Consider the following 16,272-nt stretch of genomic DNA (forward strand, 5'->3'; position numbering starts at 1 on the left):
AAAAGTTCTTTAAAATGTCTTGTGAAATAATAGCTGCACCCAAAGGGGTTGAAAATTTCTTTTGAACATTTCACTTCTTGAATACCATTAATCCATTTCTCTTTCTTGAATAGGTTGCCTGCGTAGCTGGACTTCAGAAGCAATATGTTGATGTAACTCAACCAGTTTCATTTTTGCTTCATTAGCTCCTAACCTGATGGTAGCAAGGCATATGTCAGAGTCCTGTGTTGATACATGCAGTCGAATTGGATGCAGTGTATTGTTTGGTCTGCTAATAGTGTCCAATACAGTTTACTGTAGTGGTGTCAGAAAGCTGCTTTTCAAACATCAGAAAACATTTCTCTTTTGTCAGCTACCTCAAAGGGTGCCACTGACTGAACCCAGTTATCTTTGAATTATTTGGCTAAGAATTGTTTCCTTATAGTTGTGGATTTTCCTGTTACTCTGAATAAGAAGCCCTGATCTAATACATGTTCTGGTTTGCTTTGCACATGGCAAAGGCAATGAAATTTACAGGCCAGCAAGTGGAAGGGAGCGAAATCTTTTAAACAAATTGTTAGTTTAAAAAATCATCAAATCTCACTAGTGAGTGAATACACAGAGACTTAGGCATGGGAAGCTGATTAGCTTTGGGTCTGCAGTGCTTTCATAGGCTGAATACCACTGAAGTCAATGGGTCTTTTGTCTGAGTAAATACTGGCAGACAGGGCCCTTTAAAAGTGAATCCAAAGGGTTTTCCTACCTTCCAAAACCTGAGTGTAGTCATTCAAGAGTCTGTTTCCTAGAAAGGAGCAATCTGCGTTTTTCATGTGTTACTAGAGCCCTTCGCTCTAGTCAAATGAAAGCCCCTGAAATCCAAGTCTTTTCACAACTGGTACGTTGTACTGCTTTAACTATAGCGGTATACTGGTATGGTTAAACAGTACAGACCTCCTTACTGTTCCCCTCAGCCCCCCAAAAGGAATGCAGATGTCTTATACCGCCAATAGCTCTGCCTGTACAGGAAGAGACATAACGATACCGGTATAAGGCACCGTTATGCTGAGATAACTGCATCCACACTTTGTTGAACTGGTATAATTGTATCAATTAAGAAATCATAGTCAGGCCAGGGTGACACTTGAAAGTTGTACCATTCTATGTACGGGCAGGTAAGCAAAGGGGAAACGACTTTTAAAATATATTTATTTTATGTGGTGTAGCTTTGTATTTCAGAGACACGTTTGGGTCGCATTTAAATGAGGAAGGGAGCATGAGATCTGTTACTTTAAAAGTTGTCTGGCTCTATTCCTCAGACTATGTCTGAATAATGGAGATCAGCCTTGACCGAGGCAAGGAGATGACAGCCATTGAATACAGCAGAAAGATCAGAACAAAAGATTGGAAACAGATCATAACACACGTACGTGAAAAGCGTGAGGTCTAGGGATGGCAGGGGGGAGGAAGGGAGGCCTGCAAAGAGCTGCGCCTAGGAAAGGAGACAATCGCACATGTACATTCGCACATTAATCCAGACAAAGCTGTACTCTCCCCCTCGGTTGTGTTCTACAACCCCCATTGTGCCAAGGCCCCGTTTAGACTGAAAACTTATATAGGGGACTGCCTTTATTTGGTGTACAATGCTTATATAGTGAGGCCCTGATCCTGACTGGGGCGTCTCTGCACGAGTAGAATAAATGCTTCTGCAGCTAACTGGTAATGCTAGAGTACAGAAGACCTCCACAGAGACAGTATGTTCTTGGCTTTTGTGGTGAAAAGTAAAACAAATGGGATGGATAAACAAATACCCACCCAGCCCGAAATTACTGCATGTCGGCTTTTACTGTAGTCCTCAGTGCACATCTGTGATGTGTCTAGACATTAAAGAGCAGCCTTGGTTTGCTGTGAGTAACCTGGGATCTGCAGGAGATTGGTGAGAAGGTTCCAACCCACCTGCTCACTTTACATTTTCAAAGCTATAACTGCAAGGAAGAGGACTTTAAAAACAAAAGGGGCTGAGATTCTTCTCTACGCTGGACCCCAAAGGGCTTTGCAATTCAGCAAAGGCCAAGTCTACATACACACCTACTCTAGGCAGGGAACTCCTGCATAGTTCACTTGTGACGTCACAGTGTTTTCTTCACCTGGAAATCCCTCAGTACTCGAGCTCACCTGTAATAACTGCCTCACTTTTGCTTTCCCTTTCCAAACACTTAGCTGCTCTTTGCTGGGTGACAGCAGAGCTGGGTTTTTCTGCCCTAGACTAAAGCAAAATGAGGTTTCATGTAATTTTTCTTAACCAGAAAGAGCCTTTTGGTATAAAAGCAAGAGCAATGGAGAAGAAAAACCACATTCAGAGCCAAGAGAGAGGCAAAGCAGCCCAGAGACACAAGAAGCAACTAAAGCAACGTCCCAGCAAATACACGGCAAGGTAAGGGTGACTCGCCTGCAGCCTCTCCTTACGACACGATTTCTCTTTATTGAGGGCTTCTATTGTGCTCTATGACAGACAGCAAGGAATGAATGTTGTACAAGCAAAGGGCGTTACACCTGTAATGTATTATTAATGGCTGAATATTTGAACAAAAACCGCTCTGATTCATGAATAGTTTCCTGGAGAAAATGGGAGTTCAAGTTGCTATGATTTGTAGCATGTTTTCGTTTTGTGTCTGGAGAATTGTTGGGTAATTGTGAAAAGTATTTGGCTACCCCCAAAACTTTGACAAATGACATTTCATACAAAAATGTGCATGGATTAAAAATAGTTCAGTCATCAAATTATGGAGCAGAAACAATGTCATGAATGTAGGTGATTTAGGAGCCCAGCAACAAAATATACAATGACTATCAAATTGCTATTAGACAGTCAGTAGCCTGAAAATTATTCATCAGAACTATTTGGCAAGTGGCAGATATATATTTGCATAAAATTAGGATTAGCTCACACTTTGCTGTACTAAAAGAAGTAGGATCAATTTGTAACAAATGCTATAGGATGACGTATCCTGCTCCACCAACTAGCTCCTTCATTGTTTGACTACACAGTGTACAAGTATTTACAACAGCTGACGTCTGAAGGGTGGTCTGAAAAGAACTGATAATTCTGCTGAATCTCAATACATTGTTTTCTTCTTTTTCTGAAAACTGTCACGTCTGTCAGCTGTTTAATTTAACAGCCAATCAAATAAACTGGTTGGCTTGAGGAAGACATGAGAAATGGTAACAATTCTTTTACTTCCCAGTCCCCTATAGGAAGCCACAGAGCTCAGCTGGGCATTTCACTGATTCCGATGTGTCCCCAGCTGCCTCCTGCAGTAGCTTTAACAATGTTTTAAGAAACAGTAAAAAGATAATTTAGAGCTAGGTTTGTCTCCAGTGCAGGCCTAGCTTATGAGACACCATCCAACCCGCTGGCTGGTAAGCCATGCAACCTGGCATGTCAGTCATGTATCTCTCCCGTTCTGTCTCCGTTAGGGAAAATGGTGAACGTAGGCTACAAAGTTCTCTTTGCTCTGGCCATCTGGACGATGACTACAGAGGCCTTTCCCAAAGGCGCTGAGAGGACAAAATGCCACCTCACAAAATACAAGTCCCTGCCACCTCGGGAACTGGAGGCCTTCAAGAAAGCCAAGGACAAATTTGTAAGTGTGAAGAACACACCCTGGGCAATAACAGCACTGTGAGCCCTGGGCTGTAATCTGAAGAGCAGCCCTCTCTGCGTGTCCCTTTGGACTCAGGGAAGAAGCTCAAAACCAATTATCAAGAAGGATTTGGTTTTACATTTCTCCCAGCTCTAGCACCCTGCTGGCAAGCTCCAGGGCTCTAGCACAGCGCCTGCTGAACCCAGGTCCTCTCCTCACTGGAGTAGGACGACAAAGCACAGTTTAAAGTTCGTCATAAGTATCTCTGTCATATCCCTTGAGGATACCAGCCCGAGAGATACAAGGGAGACATCTGATACCAGCATCTCTTCTCCCTGCATCACCACTGGGATTGCATGGATAGAACTGAGGGAAGAACTAGTACAGGTTTGTTCCTGCTCCTACATACATATGGGTCTCTGTTCTTTCCTTCTGCCTCCAGGAGGACATGATGCTGTTGTCAGACCGAAAATGCAGCACCAGAATTTTCCACCGGAACTGGGAAGTCCAAGAGCTGTCGGTACGAAAAATCTCAGTCAAGGGGTACAAGAAGGTCACATGCTAGCAGATGCTTCTCTCCTCACATGTGCCCCCTCTGAATCTGATCTCACTTAGCCCTATGCTAATCTGACACGTGGCACTCTGACCACTGACTTGGAAGTCACTGATTGAGTCAGGAGCATGTCCGATCTGACTGTGGCTCTTTCTCAGTGTAAATAAGGGTCACCCCTCACCTTCAGTTCAGGTGCCTTCTCACTGGCTATAAACTGGTGTCAAGAAAGGCGTGTGGAGATGAAGCTGTTTGCAGTCTAGAGTGATTTCAATATTTCATTTACTGACAAATCAATAAAGCCCTGAGTGGCTTCGGAAAATCTCCTGTTTCAACCTAGTCTAATCACCCCTACGCATGAGAATTTCTAGTCCTGTATCTGCACAGCTGTGTATATTTCTCCCACAGACACTGTCTTACCTACGAGTTTCTCTCCCCAGGAGCACGATAGAGTCATCCTGGTAGAGAAGGAGCTGGACTTTACCATTAACGTGCTGGAGAACATTGAGGACACCAGTCTGTCCAAGCTGCTCTCAAGGCCTCTAGAAATCCTGACGCAAATCAGAGGGGACCTGAGGGGTTGCGTGAGTATTCAGTGACAGATTTCTCTTTCAGTGCCAGATGTGAATCTCTTCAAGGAGAACCCTTAGGAATTTCCCAAATGGGTTGCTTTACCTTGTACCCACAAATACTCGCATGTGGCCCTTGCTTTGGGCCCATCCTTACATAGGACATTGAAAGCGAGGGTAGTTGATATGATATGCACAAGAGTAGCCGCCTAGACTATGTCAGGGCAACAACTGCTCTGCGCCTGGAGAGAAAGGGCTTTGGTCCACTGTCGGCTGAAATCTCTGGGCACCAACCAGTCTGTATCAATTTTGTCTTCAGACCAGAGAAACTCATTCTCATCGACACTCCAGGAGGCTGAACAATTGGCTCCAAAATTTCCATGAGAGCAAAGAGACGGTGAGTAGTCAGTCGAGACAATGAGGAAAGGGAACTTCCATGCAAATTAGAGAAGGAACAAGCCTACTAGGTTCCCATCCCAGAGGCCAGGGCGGATTTCTACAATCTATTCTCTGGTGCCTTGTCCAGCCTGTTTCAATAATCCCAGAACTGTAGCTGTGAACAAATCTAGCAGATCTCAATAAAAAACCCTGTTGTGTCTGCTGCTACAGTGACTGTCTCTTCCGAGCACCGCCTGTAAGAAGATTATACCACCAGGGATTTTGACCTTCTGCAATAAATCAGGCTTTTTAGGAAATGCGGGAGGAGGGGTGAAGCAGGGAGATTTCTATCCTTATTATCTCTTCGTTTTTAAGAATGGTGGCTTTAATTTAGCCCCATTCACACTTCCTGTTGTAAATAGTCTCTCATTTCCCAGGAAACACCTGGCTGCCTGGAAGCATCTGTGATCCTCAATCTCTTCCGACTGCTGAACGAAGACTTGAGATGCGCAGCCTACAGGGAGCTCTGTGTGTAGCCATCTGGTCTCTGCAGTGCCCGTGTCCACATCTACTTAGAGACCGGAGAGTCCCTAGCCTGAGAGCACTGCATACATATTGGGAGAAGACATGTGTCAACCAGGAACATTCATCTTCTCCCTCTGGCTTCTGATCATAGATCCCCAAGCAAACTGATTCCATCCTTTTATACCAAAGAATTACACAACAGTTGGCCTCCAGGTTGCTCCAACTTCCAGCTGGTGCAGCACTCTAAACTCCTTACAGAAGATTAATTGTAGGACCATTTTTCATCACAGTTGGAATTTAGGATTTCAATAGGATTTGGCCTCTGGGGATATTATTTATTGAATGTAATTGTATTGTCACTATATGAATGCATTTTAGCCAAGGGAACAGATCCAAAAATATTGGAAACATTTCATAAGCTTTAATTTAAAACAACAAAACAACGCACTCCAGTTCTAGGATTTACACACTAGTCACAGCTTCAGATCTCTTAGAAACAACCTCAGGAAATGCATTCTTACTGTAAATATCCTCGGCAGATGTATTTATACAGAGTATATTTTTATCTTGCTGCTTCTTTATGTATTACAACCTGACTAAGAAGGGTAATTGATTTGTATAACTTCCAGACTTGAACCAAAGTGTTCTTTATTATGGATCAGCCATTTATTATTTATGTATTTATCTATTACTAAGATTATGCCGTTTTATTTATAATTGTGAACCAATAAAATTGTTTTCCCAGGCCTTGGCATTCCTGTCTTTCAATTAAAAGCATTTTGTTAACAGAAAATTGGGTGCACTGTAGTAATAATACCCAGCTCCTGCAGAGTGCTGTGCAGCAGTAGATCCCACAGTGCTTTACAAAGGAAGTCCTTCTCATTATTCCTGATTTTACAGATGGGGAACTAAGGCACAGAGAGGCAAAGTGACTTGTCCAGATCACTCAACAGGCCAGTGACAGAGCCAAGGATGTTGAGAGCTGGTCTTACACTCTAGCCTCTAGGCCACACTGCCTCCCTCTTGCATTGCAAAGCTGCTTGCTTTTAGATCACCCTCACTGCATTTCCAAACGGGCAACTAAAGGCCAAAGAGAGCTGTGAATCTTGTCTTTCTCCTTCCTTTTGGCATTACCATTAGAGCTAGACAAATGTTCCCTGGGGAGTCCTGACCACATAGCTGGTACAGGAGAACATGACTTGTTGTCAGGAGTAAACTAAAAACAGGAACAGAAGGAAAACAGCAAGAAAGGTTGCAGACAGAAGGAACACAGCAAGAAAGGTTGCAGGATCTCATCAACATGCCACTCTTCAATGCCCCAGAGAACATCCGCTTTGACAAACCTTCACAATGGACAGGCTGGAAACAATATTTTGCAAGATTTCACATTGCTACCAAGGTCCATAAAGAAACTGGAGATATGCAGGTATCTTCTTTCATGTATGCTGTGGAGACACAGGCAGAGCATATCTCTAAATCCTTTTCATTTTTACTGAACACAGTCACAAACATGACTATGCAAGCGTTCTAGCTAGCTTTGATACATTCTTTATACATCAGAGATAAGTGGTTTATGAAAACTAGAGAATTCAAGAGCCATGGGAAAATGTTGACTGTTTCATAAGAGTTCTGCATACTCTGGCTGAAAACAATGATTATGGGAATGCAAAACATGAAAATAGACAGGCTAGTTATTGCAGTAACTGATTAAAAAGCTTTCGCAGCAGCTATAATTGAAAGATTGAATTTTAGCCACAGCTATTCAAGTAACAAAGCCATCAGAGCTGGTGAGACAGGGAAACCTAGAGCAACTCTCCGAACTTGAAAACCAAAAACTAGCTTAGAAGCTGTTAACAGATGCAGCATGAGTATTAAAAGTTATTCCCAAAGAGCTTCCTGAGTAAGAGGGACAGATTCAGCCTACGTCAACAAGGTGTGGAAAAAGTCATAGTCCAAGAGATGATGCATGTCCAACCAGAGATACACGGTGTACTAAATGCACAAAATATAGACATTTTGCACCTGTTTGCTGCACCAAAGCAGTCAGGGAGCTGACTCATATTACAGACAATTAAGAGCCATTCTTTCTGGGATCTATCACTTGTGATGATATAGAGCCTGCTTGGACAGTGAAAGTGAATATTTATGGCAAGACTGTTGACTTTAAAATTAACTCAGGAACTGACATTGCAATCATCTCAGAGGGGACCTACGAGCACCTTCAACCCCTCACGGAGTTAAAGTCACCAGACACAGCTCTCAACTAGCCCTGGAGGTATTCAGAACTGGATGGGCCAGTTCGCCACAGAAATAACTTACAAAGACCAAAGCTATGCATTCACAGTCCATGTGATCAAAGGATCAAAGACCAGTAACCTCCTCAGCCACAGCATGGCAGCCATGTGGGCCTAGTGAAGAAAAGTAGAAGAACTCAATGAAGGATTTGGTAACCCAAGGCAGTAGTGAAGGAAATCTGGGGGAAGTGAGTGCACCCATGATTCTCTATGCTGGTGGAGGGGTTCAGGGGTAGGAAGACTCAGCTGGGTCAGGGACTGCCCTGCCAGGGGCACAGAGAAAATTCCCTTGCAGCAGAACCAGCCGGGTGGCAGGAAGTGCTTAGAAGCTCTGCAGTGAGCCCAGGGAAGAGGCTAAGAGAGAGCAGAGCTGAGACACTGGGAGCCTGGCAAGAGGCTGAGTCAAAGGCCCATGACAGGGCCAGGTAGGAAGCGGTCCAGGGAGGTCACAAGGAGTCTGCGCAGTCAGGCCTTGGCTGCCTATCCAGGGATAGCAGAACCCAGGGCGAGGGAAGGCCTGTGCCCCCCTAGCAGCCCTCTCAGGAAGGTGGAATGGACGAGTCTGGCGTCGGATCGAAGGCCCAAGGTAAGGGTGACAGGGAAGTGTTTGTTTGACCGTTGGTTTATGCCAGAAGGGGTGGGGCTCTATGTTACCCGGGCAGAGGCCATGTCACAGGAAGCAGCAGACCACGAGGTGAGCTTGCTGTGCTATGCCTAATGTGTTGGGGGGGTGCACTGGCCAGGAAGTAGCGTTGCCAACCCTCCAGGATTTTCCATCTTTAATTAACCATGATGTCATCTGATGAATCCTCCAGGAATATGTCCAGTCAAAGTTGGCAACCCTACCAGCAAGTCACTCTCTTATACAGGCCTGGTTCCATGAAGCAGCCAGGAGAGCCCATGCCCACCGGCCCAGCTGGAACTGACAGCAGCAAAAAGCTAACAAGATGGCCGAGCTGGTTCTAGTCACAGCAGCATAAATTCTGGTATTAGTTGAATCAGCTCAGCCTGGCCCTCAGAACTGGGACAGCTGGTCACCTACCTGAGCAGCAGAGACAGCTGGAGAGTTAGTAAAACAACAAAAAGTCAAAGGCAGAAAAGGAGGAAAGATCACTAACTCTTCCACCAGCCCCATGTTCACACAGAGTCTTGGATTCAGAGCTCACATGCCATCAAAGCGTAGGTTGCATCAGGGTTGATCTCAGGCCCACCTCATTGTTAACCTCCGTTCCAGTTATCAGATCTGATGGCCTCCTAGATTTCTCTTTGATCCATTTCATCTACAGCCCCAACTAGATGCAGCCAGAAACAGTCAGAGATGTGACTGGTATGAAAGAACAACAGAAGAGGCTGTAAGGCGGAAGAGAGAAGAATTCTGCAGAGTCTTCGTCAACCAGCTTCTCTACCGAACAGGCCCAAGCACTCACAGCTCAGCTGCAACGATTCCTTACGAGGTCTGGACGAAGGAAAGGGTGCGAGTTCCCTCACCACAGTGGTTTGAACGGTTACAACCAAAGATACATGTGCTAGTTCCTAACTCTGCAACTATAGCCACTCCTCATGCTGAATGCCAGAGTATCCTTGCCCTAGGAGCGAGTCAGGCCGAGGCCTTGGCCTGCCCTTGGTAAGCCATCCCTTTTTGGAGGGAAATTAATATTGGCTTCTAGGTCCCAGTCCCACTGGCCACAGTTCAGGCTTGTTGCTGGTGCTTTAACTGGGAGTCTCTGTGAGTTGTCTTCCTATTGGCCACCTGTCGGAGCCTCTGTTGCAAGCTACCTGCTTACAAACCCCTCTTGACACACGGTCCTTATTTATGTCGGTGCCTCTGAGAGCACACAGCCCCTCCCCAGTGGCGAAAAGGAGTCCTTCTCTAGACCAGTGCCCTGGGTCTGGAGTACCTTGGAAGGCTGCTACCTCCGTGCCTCCCCCCTCCAGTCTCTGCTGTTCCCCCCAGGCTGTATCGCACTATTTCTGCAGCTTCCGCTCACCTCCTGCCAGCCCCAGCCTGCTCCCCTGCCACACTCCCATTCAGCCTGGCCCAGCGCTCAGACAGCCTGTGGCTGGCTCTTCCCCCCTGGACCATCGCCAAAAGTGTTTCTCAGATTTTCCTTCCCCCAGCCCTTGCTTCCCAGGTAAATCACAAACGTGGATCGTTAACCTGGATGTTATCAAGACTGCGAGGGAAGGCTCCCTTCTGGGAACAGTCCCTCTCTGCCCATTGTGAGAGTACTGAGACCACTGTCCTTTCGCCCTTCGCTCATCAGTGATGACTCGCAGAGTCACTCCTGAGGGCGGGGGAAAAAATGAATGAAAGGGCTGCTCGGTGGATCATTACGGTAACACAGCAAATCCGGAAACTGGGCAGTGCTAAGATTAGAAACAGAACTCGCCTACTCTAGGCAGGGAAACCTTGCATCATTTTGTCATGATGTCCTGCAGAATTTCCCTCACCTGGGAATCCCTGGTAGTGGCACACGCAGCTCAGGAGGGCAGAGGGTTATGAGCTAGATGCACCTGCCGTACTTTCACTTTCCGGTTTCCATTGATTCCAGCCGCATTAGAGCGTGGGTTTTTCTCCTTCGACAAAAGGAAAACAAGATTTCATTTTATTTTTTCCTAAAGAGTATAAAAGCAAGAGCAATGGAAAAGAGAGGCTACATTCACAGACCAGAGGGAGGCCAAGCAACCCTGAGGAAGAAGAAGAGACTAAAGCCATTTCCCAGCAAACATGCTCCAAGGTATGTGCCACGAGGTCTGGGGCGTCTGTCTAGCACATGGGCTTACTAGTCTGATCTGCTGTGATCTACTCTAAAGAGTAAGGATCAAACATTATCCGTCCCTCTAAGTCTCTTACCAGTTTATTTTTTATTATTAGTGCTGGGGGCCGTAAATTAAGGGGCCTGATCTGAAAACATTTGTGAAAAGAAGAGTTGAGTTTGCTCAGTTGTGATCTTTGGGGTCAAGCCACCAATGTATATATTTGATTGTAGCCCTCATCTTCCTGCACCCCTTTTTTCCCCGCCTTGTCAGACTGTCAAAAATACAGTTTATAATCCTTGTAACCTGGAAATGGAGTGATGTGTGTATTTCCCCTTTCTGATTCAATTAGAAAAAATGATGGCTTGCAAATTGCTCCTTGTCCTGACCCTATGGACAATGTCTACGGAGGCCTTTCCCAAAGGGGCTCAGAGGAAGACGTGCCACCTCTTAAAATACAAGTCCCTGCCACCTTGGGAACTGGAGACCTTCAAGAATGTCAAGGACAGATTTGTAAGTGCAAAAAAGACACATAAGTAGGGCAATAATGGCAATGTGGGTGCTAGGCTGTAGTTTCAACCGCAGCCTTCTCGGCATATTACTGTGGGCAGATGAAAAATGCTTCGGTAAGTTTGGGGTGTAGGGTTGCAGACGAAATAGAGAGAAGTCTCTCTTTCTGGATCTTCTTTGTTGGTGATCCCCCACCCAGTCTTAGTTAAGAAAGGGCAAAGCTCAGAATGTTCAGCTCCGGCAAGAGTCAGAGAGAGGCAGAGTCATGGACAGGGCAGGAAGGTGGGAACTGATCTAAAGCAGAATCACAGATTAGACAATAGCAAGGGGAGAATGGCATTCTTACTATTAGAAAGGAGCTAGGAGAGAAAGAAGGGGCAACCTGTCTAAGTGGATGTTCCTGATTCGAGTCAGTCTAAGGAGGTTAGGGCCTGGCCAGCTCGGATTTCTTACAGAGTCAACCGTTCTTAATCTTAAATCTCAGAAAGTTTTAACAGGGGTTCAAACTCTGTCCTGAGTTACAATCAAACCTAGAGAATGAGACCCAGTTTTTAACTATAGGCGATCTTTCCCTTCCAAAGAAAACTGAGTCTAGTCCTTTAAACAGACAATCTGAGGAACCCAAATTCATCTCATGCCATCAAGCAGCATTAGAGAGATCAAGTCATTTATTTTTCAGTCGTGCAAACATTCCACGTTAACCAATGCTGAAGCGGAGGAAGTGCACCACTCAGATGAGTGGTCAAGAGTTAAAGGATGCCGCTTCTCAGTTAAACTCCTGCACAAATGCAGTTCACAACCTGAAACCAGCAAAGCAATATGACAAGCGCGTGTTGTTGACTTCTGTGCCATATTTGGCACCTTCTCGGGAAGAGCCAGGACTCTAGTACAGCAGCATTCTTAGGGGATCGAGGTGTTGAGTCAAATTGTGCCAGGATTTTGTACCTTTGCATGGCTGAATGGGGTTATATGATGTAACTGAGGACCGAATTTGGCACTTTCTCCCCTGCTTTGTTTCCTTTACACATTTCCCTGTGTTCTTATTTTGTGCCTCCAGGAGGACATCATGCTTTTGTCAGACCGAAAATGCAACACCAATATTTTCCACCGGAACTGGGAAGTCAAAGAGCTGTCGGTAAGAAAGACTTCTGCCAAGAGAGACAAAGTTACAAAACAGCACTTGCTTCTTTCCAAGGTTGCAATACTGTCTCTTTCTAAGCTGGATGCTGATTTCACGTGATCCTTTTGTAGAGTAACATGGAGAAGGAATTTATTCCCAGATGACACAGGCGTCATCTGAGGTTGGAATCCGGCCCTTTTTCTGTATCTATATATTGTATACCCTTAGGGCTGGGAAGTCAGATATTGAGATTGAGATTGATCTGAAGCACAAAATGTTGTTGGATTCCAAGGAAGGAAGGTGTAAGCAACAGAGTCCAAAGGGTCATGACTAGCAGGCTCTGTGTACTGAGTGGATTCACACCTCCCTTGCGTCATAGGTCATTTCCCATTGGCCACGGCTTTGGAAAGTCTCCTTAAGCAGGCCACTCCTACCTGCTGCTAACACAAACATTCCTTATCTCCCTGTCTGCAAGTCCCCTGGACACACTGTTTTACCTGCACATTCTCTCCCTAGGTGCACGACAGAGTGATCCTGGTAGAGACGGAGCTGCACCTCGTTATTGACGTGCTGGAGAACTTTGGGGATTCCAGTCTGTCCAAGCAGCTCGTGAGGCCATTAGAAATCCTGAGGCACATCAGAGAGGACTTGAAGAGCTGGGTGAGTATTGGATTGCAAATGTTTCGTGCCACAGTGGGTCTGGGAATTGTGTATTGAACTCCGAACAGCACTAATTCCTTAAGTGGATCCAGAATCTACTAATCCTTGTGCCAGTAATCGTGGACTTTGGTTTGCACATAACATAGTTGCTGTATGCCTTGCTCAGATACATCATCTAATTAGCTAATTAACTTGATTAACTAGTTAGGGACAGATGATGCTTGGCTGCTCTGCTACTGTGCAAGCAGCTATGTCCCCACCGTCGGCTTCTGGGCTGTAGTTTGGTTCCACTGCAGACATTGTGATCTCTTTCGCACAGCTACTGTTGTTTCCATGTGCCCCCCAGAACATCGCAGTGGAGGTGGGGAGGAACTGGGAGGAGGCAGACCCATGGATGGCTGCATACACTGAGGGAGTATGCTGCACTCCTGCTCAGCTCCAGGGCATATTCCGTTTCTACTAGGTGGAGTTCCTCCCAGAGCTCCTCTGGGGAGCACAAGGCATACCTCCCCCTGCACAGGGCCATTCCCACAGGCCTCAGTAAAGCCCTGAGTTAATGCTTCAAACACTTCTGAAGTTGAACAATGTAATACAAATGCTTGGTATTATTAATAGAACATGGAAGGTTAACATGGAATCCACACGTCTAAAGAACTAGATAAACTTAATCAAACCAAGATCTGCCTTGGGCTTGTACCGAGAGGAAGGAGGCTCAGCCACTGTTCCTGAAATCTCGACTCATGTGCCAGTCTCCTTCATGGATTGATTTTCTTTTCAGGCCAGACATCAGCCTCACGGCCATCAACGCTCCCAGACACTGACTAACTGGCTCCTAAAATTCCATGCTGCCAAGAAAATGGTGAGTACATTTGGCAAACACACAAGACGAACTTCCATCACATGTTAGTGGGAACAAATCCATACAGGATCATCAGCTCCATTCCGTTCCCATGGGGCCAGTGCAGGATGGTGCCCTGTATATTGTCCAGGACCTTCAGCAGTCTAGGTGCCGTGAGACTGAATTAGTTCAGAAAGCTGGTAAATCTCTCACATCAGGAAGGGTTGTTACATCTGCTGTCAGACTGTAACAGACCAGGCATCCAGAAAACACCCTATACCTTGTGGCCTAGTTTGGGTCCTCCCATAGGATGCAAATAGCAGAATTTCAGATAAACACGAGGCATCTGATCCTCCATTGCTCTGTACCTTGTACCTTGTGGAATCATTTATATTTGTGCAAAATGCTGCTGACTCTGAAATCCCCCCTCCCTCACACTGCTGGCAGAGCTTTACACCAACTTGCTATTCTCTTTAAAGAGGTGGAGATGCTGGGCTGGGCAATGGGAAAAGAGGCCCAGAGATCATTCATTCGTACAGATCTGCCAATGCCCAGGCCTTCTTAGGAATCGGATCGAGACAAAGATAATACCTGTCAAGTTGACTGTTACCCCAGATCTTTGTGCCTTTTGCTTCATTCAGACTCACTGCTTAATGTAACAGACTACAGCACACATTGTTATATATTTAGAATTACAGAACATTAGAGCACCGTGTAAATGAGTATTTACTTAGGTTCGAGTGTTTGTAAGGTCTTGTCTACGCAGGGACATCCAGGAAAACTAATCTGAATTAACTAAAGATGTGAGTTTGAAGGGGATTAGTTAAACTGCATTAAATCCCTGTATGGATGCTGTTATTCAGAGTTAAAGCGATCTCTGGAAGTGAAGTAACCCAATTAAGACCACTTTAATTTTGAATGAGGGTGTTCACACAGGGATCTAATGCCATTAACTAACCCACTTCAAATTCACACAGTTTGTTCAGATTAGCTTTCCTGGATGTCCCTGTGTAGACACTGCTCTGCTCACCCTTTTTCTGCATGCTCTGTGCTCCCTATCTATATACACCACCTTCCATCAGGCCTTTGTGCAGTAGCTTTCCCTCGCCCAGTGTGAGCCAGCCATTCTCTGTTACAATGTGTTCACTCCCTCTCTCCTGTCCCAGGAAACTCCGGGGTGCCTGGAAGCATCTGTGATCTTCAATCTCTTCCGACTCCTGAACGAAGACTTGAAGTGCGCAGCCTACATGGAGTTCTGCACCTAAACGCAAAGTCTTTACACTGTCTCACCTCATGCGTCTAATCAGACACTGGAGACCCAGCGAATGGGAACCCTGAATCCTTCCTACAGGTTACTATATTTTAACCAGGCACGATGCTCTTTCTGACTTGGCATCTTACCACGGATACCCATCACCCATGATCTCTGAACAAAAGATTCCGATACAGCTGATCTTCAGGAAGAGATCTCTTCGACTCCAGTTGCCAGTACCTGACTGGTTGTAGGCAATTCCTTAAGTGCAGCTAAAGTGTAAGGCCTGTTCCCACAGAAATCAATGGGAGATTGGCCATTGATTTCAGTGGGATTAAAATTTGGCCCTAGAGGATAGTATTATTTATTGTATTGGTTGATTGCTACGCAAAAATATTTGCCAATAGTATGTTGTGTTGCTGTTATTTATTTTAATTTAAAGGACTAGTTTTTCCCACCGTTTGTTTGATTTACAGACTAGTGACTATTTCATTATTGTCTTAGAAAGATGCTGGAAAATGCAATAATGTTGATGCATGGAAGGTGTTGCTGTATTAGACAGATTCTGAGAATCTATTTTTGTTTTACTGGCTGACATAATGTTAAGCCATCTGATGCGATCCTTATTTAAACAAATCTGATTTGTATTTAAGTTATTTATTGTATCTATCATTTTTATGTGCATATTTATCAAATGGGCTATTTTTGTAATATTTAATGTAAAAATGGAAGATGTAAAATTAAAACTGAAATGATATAAATTGATGATTGACCCTCTACTTGCTGACTGCATTATGTTCTGATCTCATCACTTCCAAAAAATAGAAAATAGCAAAAGTCATTAAAGGCAGGGAAGTACTTCCCGATGAGGAGAAATTGATTAGCTGGATGGTGAGAGGGGACATAACAGAGATACTTAAAATAATGAAAAGTCTAAAGTTATAGGTATCTTCCCACGATAGCAAATCCCGGGGAACTCTTGGTGGCAGGACTGACTATTATGGGGCCTTTAAATTGGGCAAAAAGCACGGACTATAATTACTATCCTATACTTATCACAATATATGTGACACACTCTTCTAGAGTAAAATGCTGCTGTTTTAACTGGAGCCTGATTGTAACATGTATTGCTTTTTGCTTCCTTTTTATTTGTACGCATTGATATCCGTGTGAAGACACAGGTCTGGGCAAACTATTCA

At 44.9% G+C, this 16,272-nt stretch overlaps 2 protein-coding genes across 2 annotated transcripts; both read left to right on the forward strand.

Moving 5' to 3' along the window:
- The first annotated feature begins 3,458 nt into the window (after nucleotides 1-3,458).
- LOC144272482 (interferon lambda-3-like) lies at nucleotides 3,459-5,653 on the forward strand. Its single transcript, XM_077830565.1, has 5 exons — nucleotides 3,459-3,620; nucleotides 4,063-4,140; nucleotides 4,611-4,754; nucleotides 5,059-5,136; nucleotides 5,555-5,653. Exons 1-5 carry the CDS (start codon nucleotides 3,459-3,461, stop codon nucleotides 5,651-5,653), a joined length of 561 nt encoding a protein of 186 aa, XP_077686691.1.
- A 2,835-nt stretch (nucleotides 5,654-8,488) lies between these two features.
- On the forward strand, nucleotides 8,489-15,086 carry LOC144271867 (interferon lambda-3-like). The gene is made up of 6 exons (XM_077829475.1): nucleotides 8,489-8,522; nucleotides 11,046-11,206; nucleotides 12,261-12,338; nucleotides 12,840-12,983; nucleotides 13,762-13,842; nucleotides 14,988-15,086. Exons 1-6 carry the CDS (start codon nucleotides 8,489-8,491, stop codon nucleotides 15,084-15,086), a joined length of 597 nt encoding a protein of 198 aa, XP_077685601.1.
- Nucleotides 15,087-16,272: the final 1,186 nt, after the last annotated feature.

The sequence above is a fragment of the Eretmochelys imbricata genome, chromosome 11, assembly GCF_965152235.1.
Source record: "Eretmochelys imbricata isolate rEreImb1 chromosome 11, rEreImb1.hap1, whole genome shotgun sequence".
Taxonomy (NCBI): Eukaryota; Metazoa; Chordata; order Testudines; family Cheloniidae; genus Eretmochelys; species Eretmochelys imbricata.

Coding starts and splice junctions, on each gene's coding strand:
- LOC144272482 (XM_077830565.1), top strand. CDS start 3,459: ATGGTGAACGTAGGCTACAAAGTTCTCTTTGCTCTGGCCATCTGGACG. Junction 3,621..4,062: donor AGAAAGCCAAGGACAAATTT/GTAAGTGTGAAG, acceptor TTCTGCCTCCAG/GAGGACATGATGCTGTTGTC. Junction 4,141..4,610: donor GGGAAGTCCAAGAGCTGTCG/GTACGAAAAATC, acceptor TTCTCTCCCCAG/GAGCACGATAGAGTCATCCT.
- LOC144271867 (XM_077829475.1), top strand. CDS start 8,489: ATGGACGAGTCTGGCGTCGGATCGAAGGCCCAAG. Junction 12,984..13,761: donor GAGAGGACTTGAAGAGCTGG/GTGAGTATTGGA, acceptor TTTTCTTTTCAG/GCCAGACATCAGCCTCACGG. Junction 13,843..14,987: donor TCCATGCTGCCAAGAAAATG/GTGAGTACATTT, acceptor CTCCTGTCCCAG/GAAACTCCGGGGTGCCTGGA.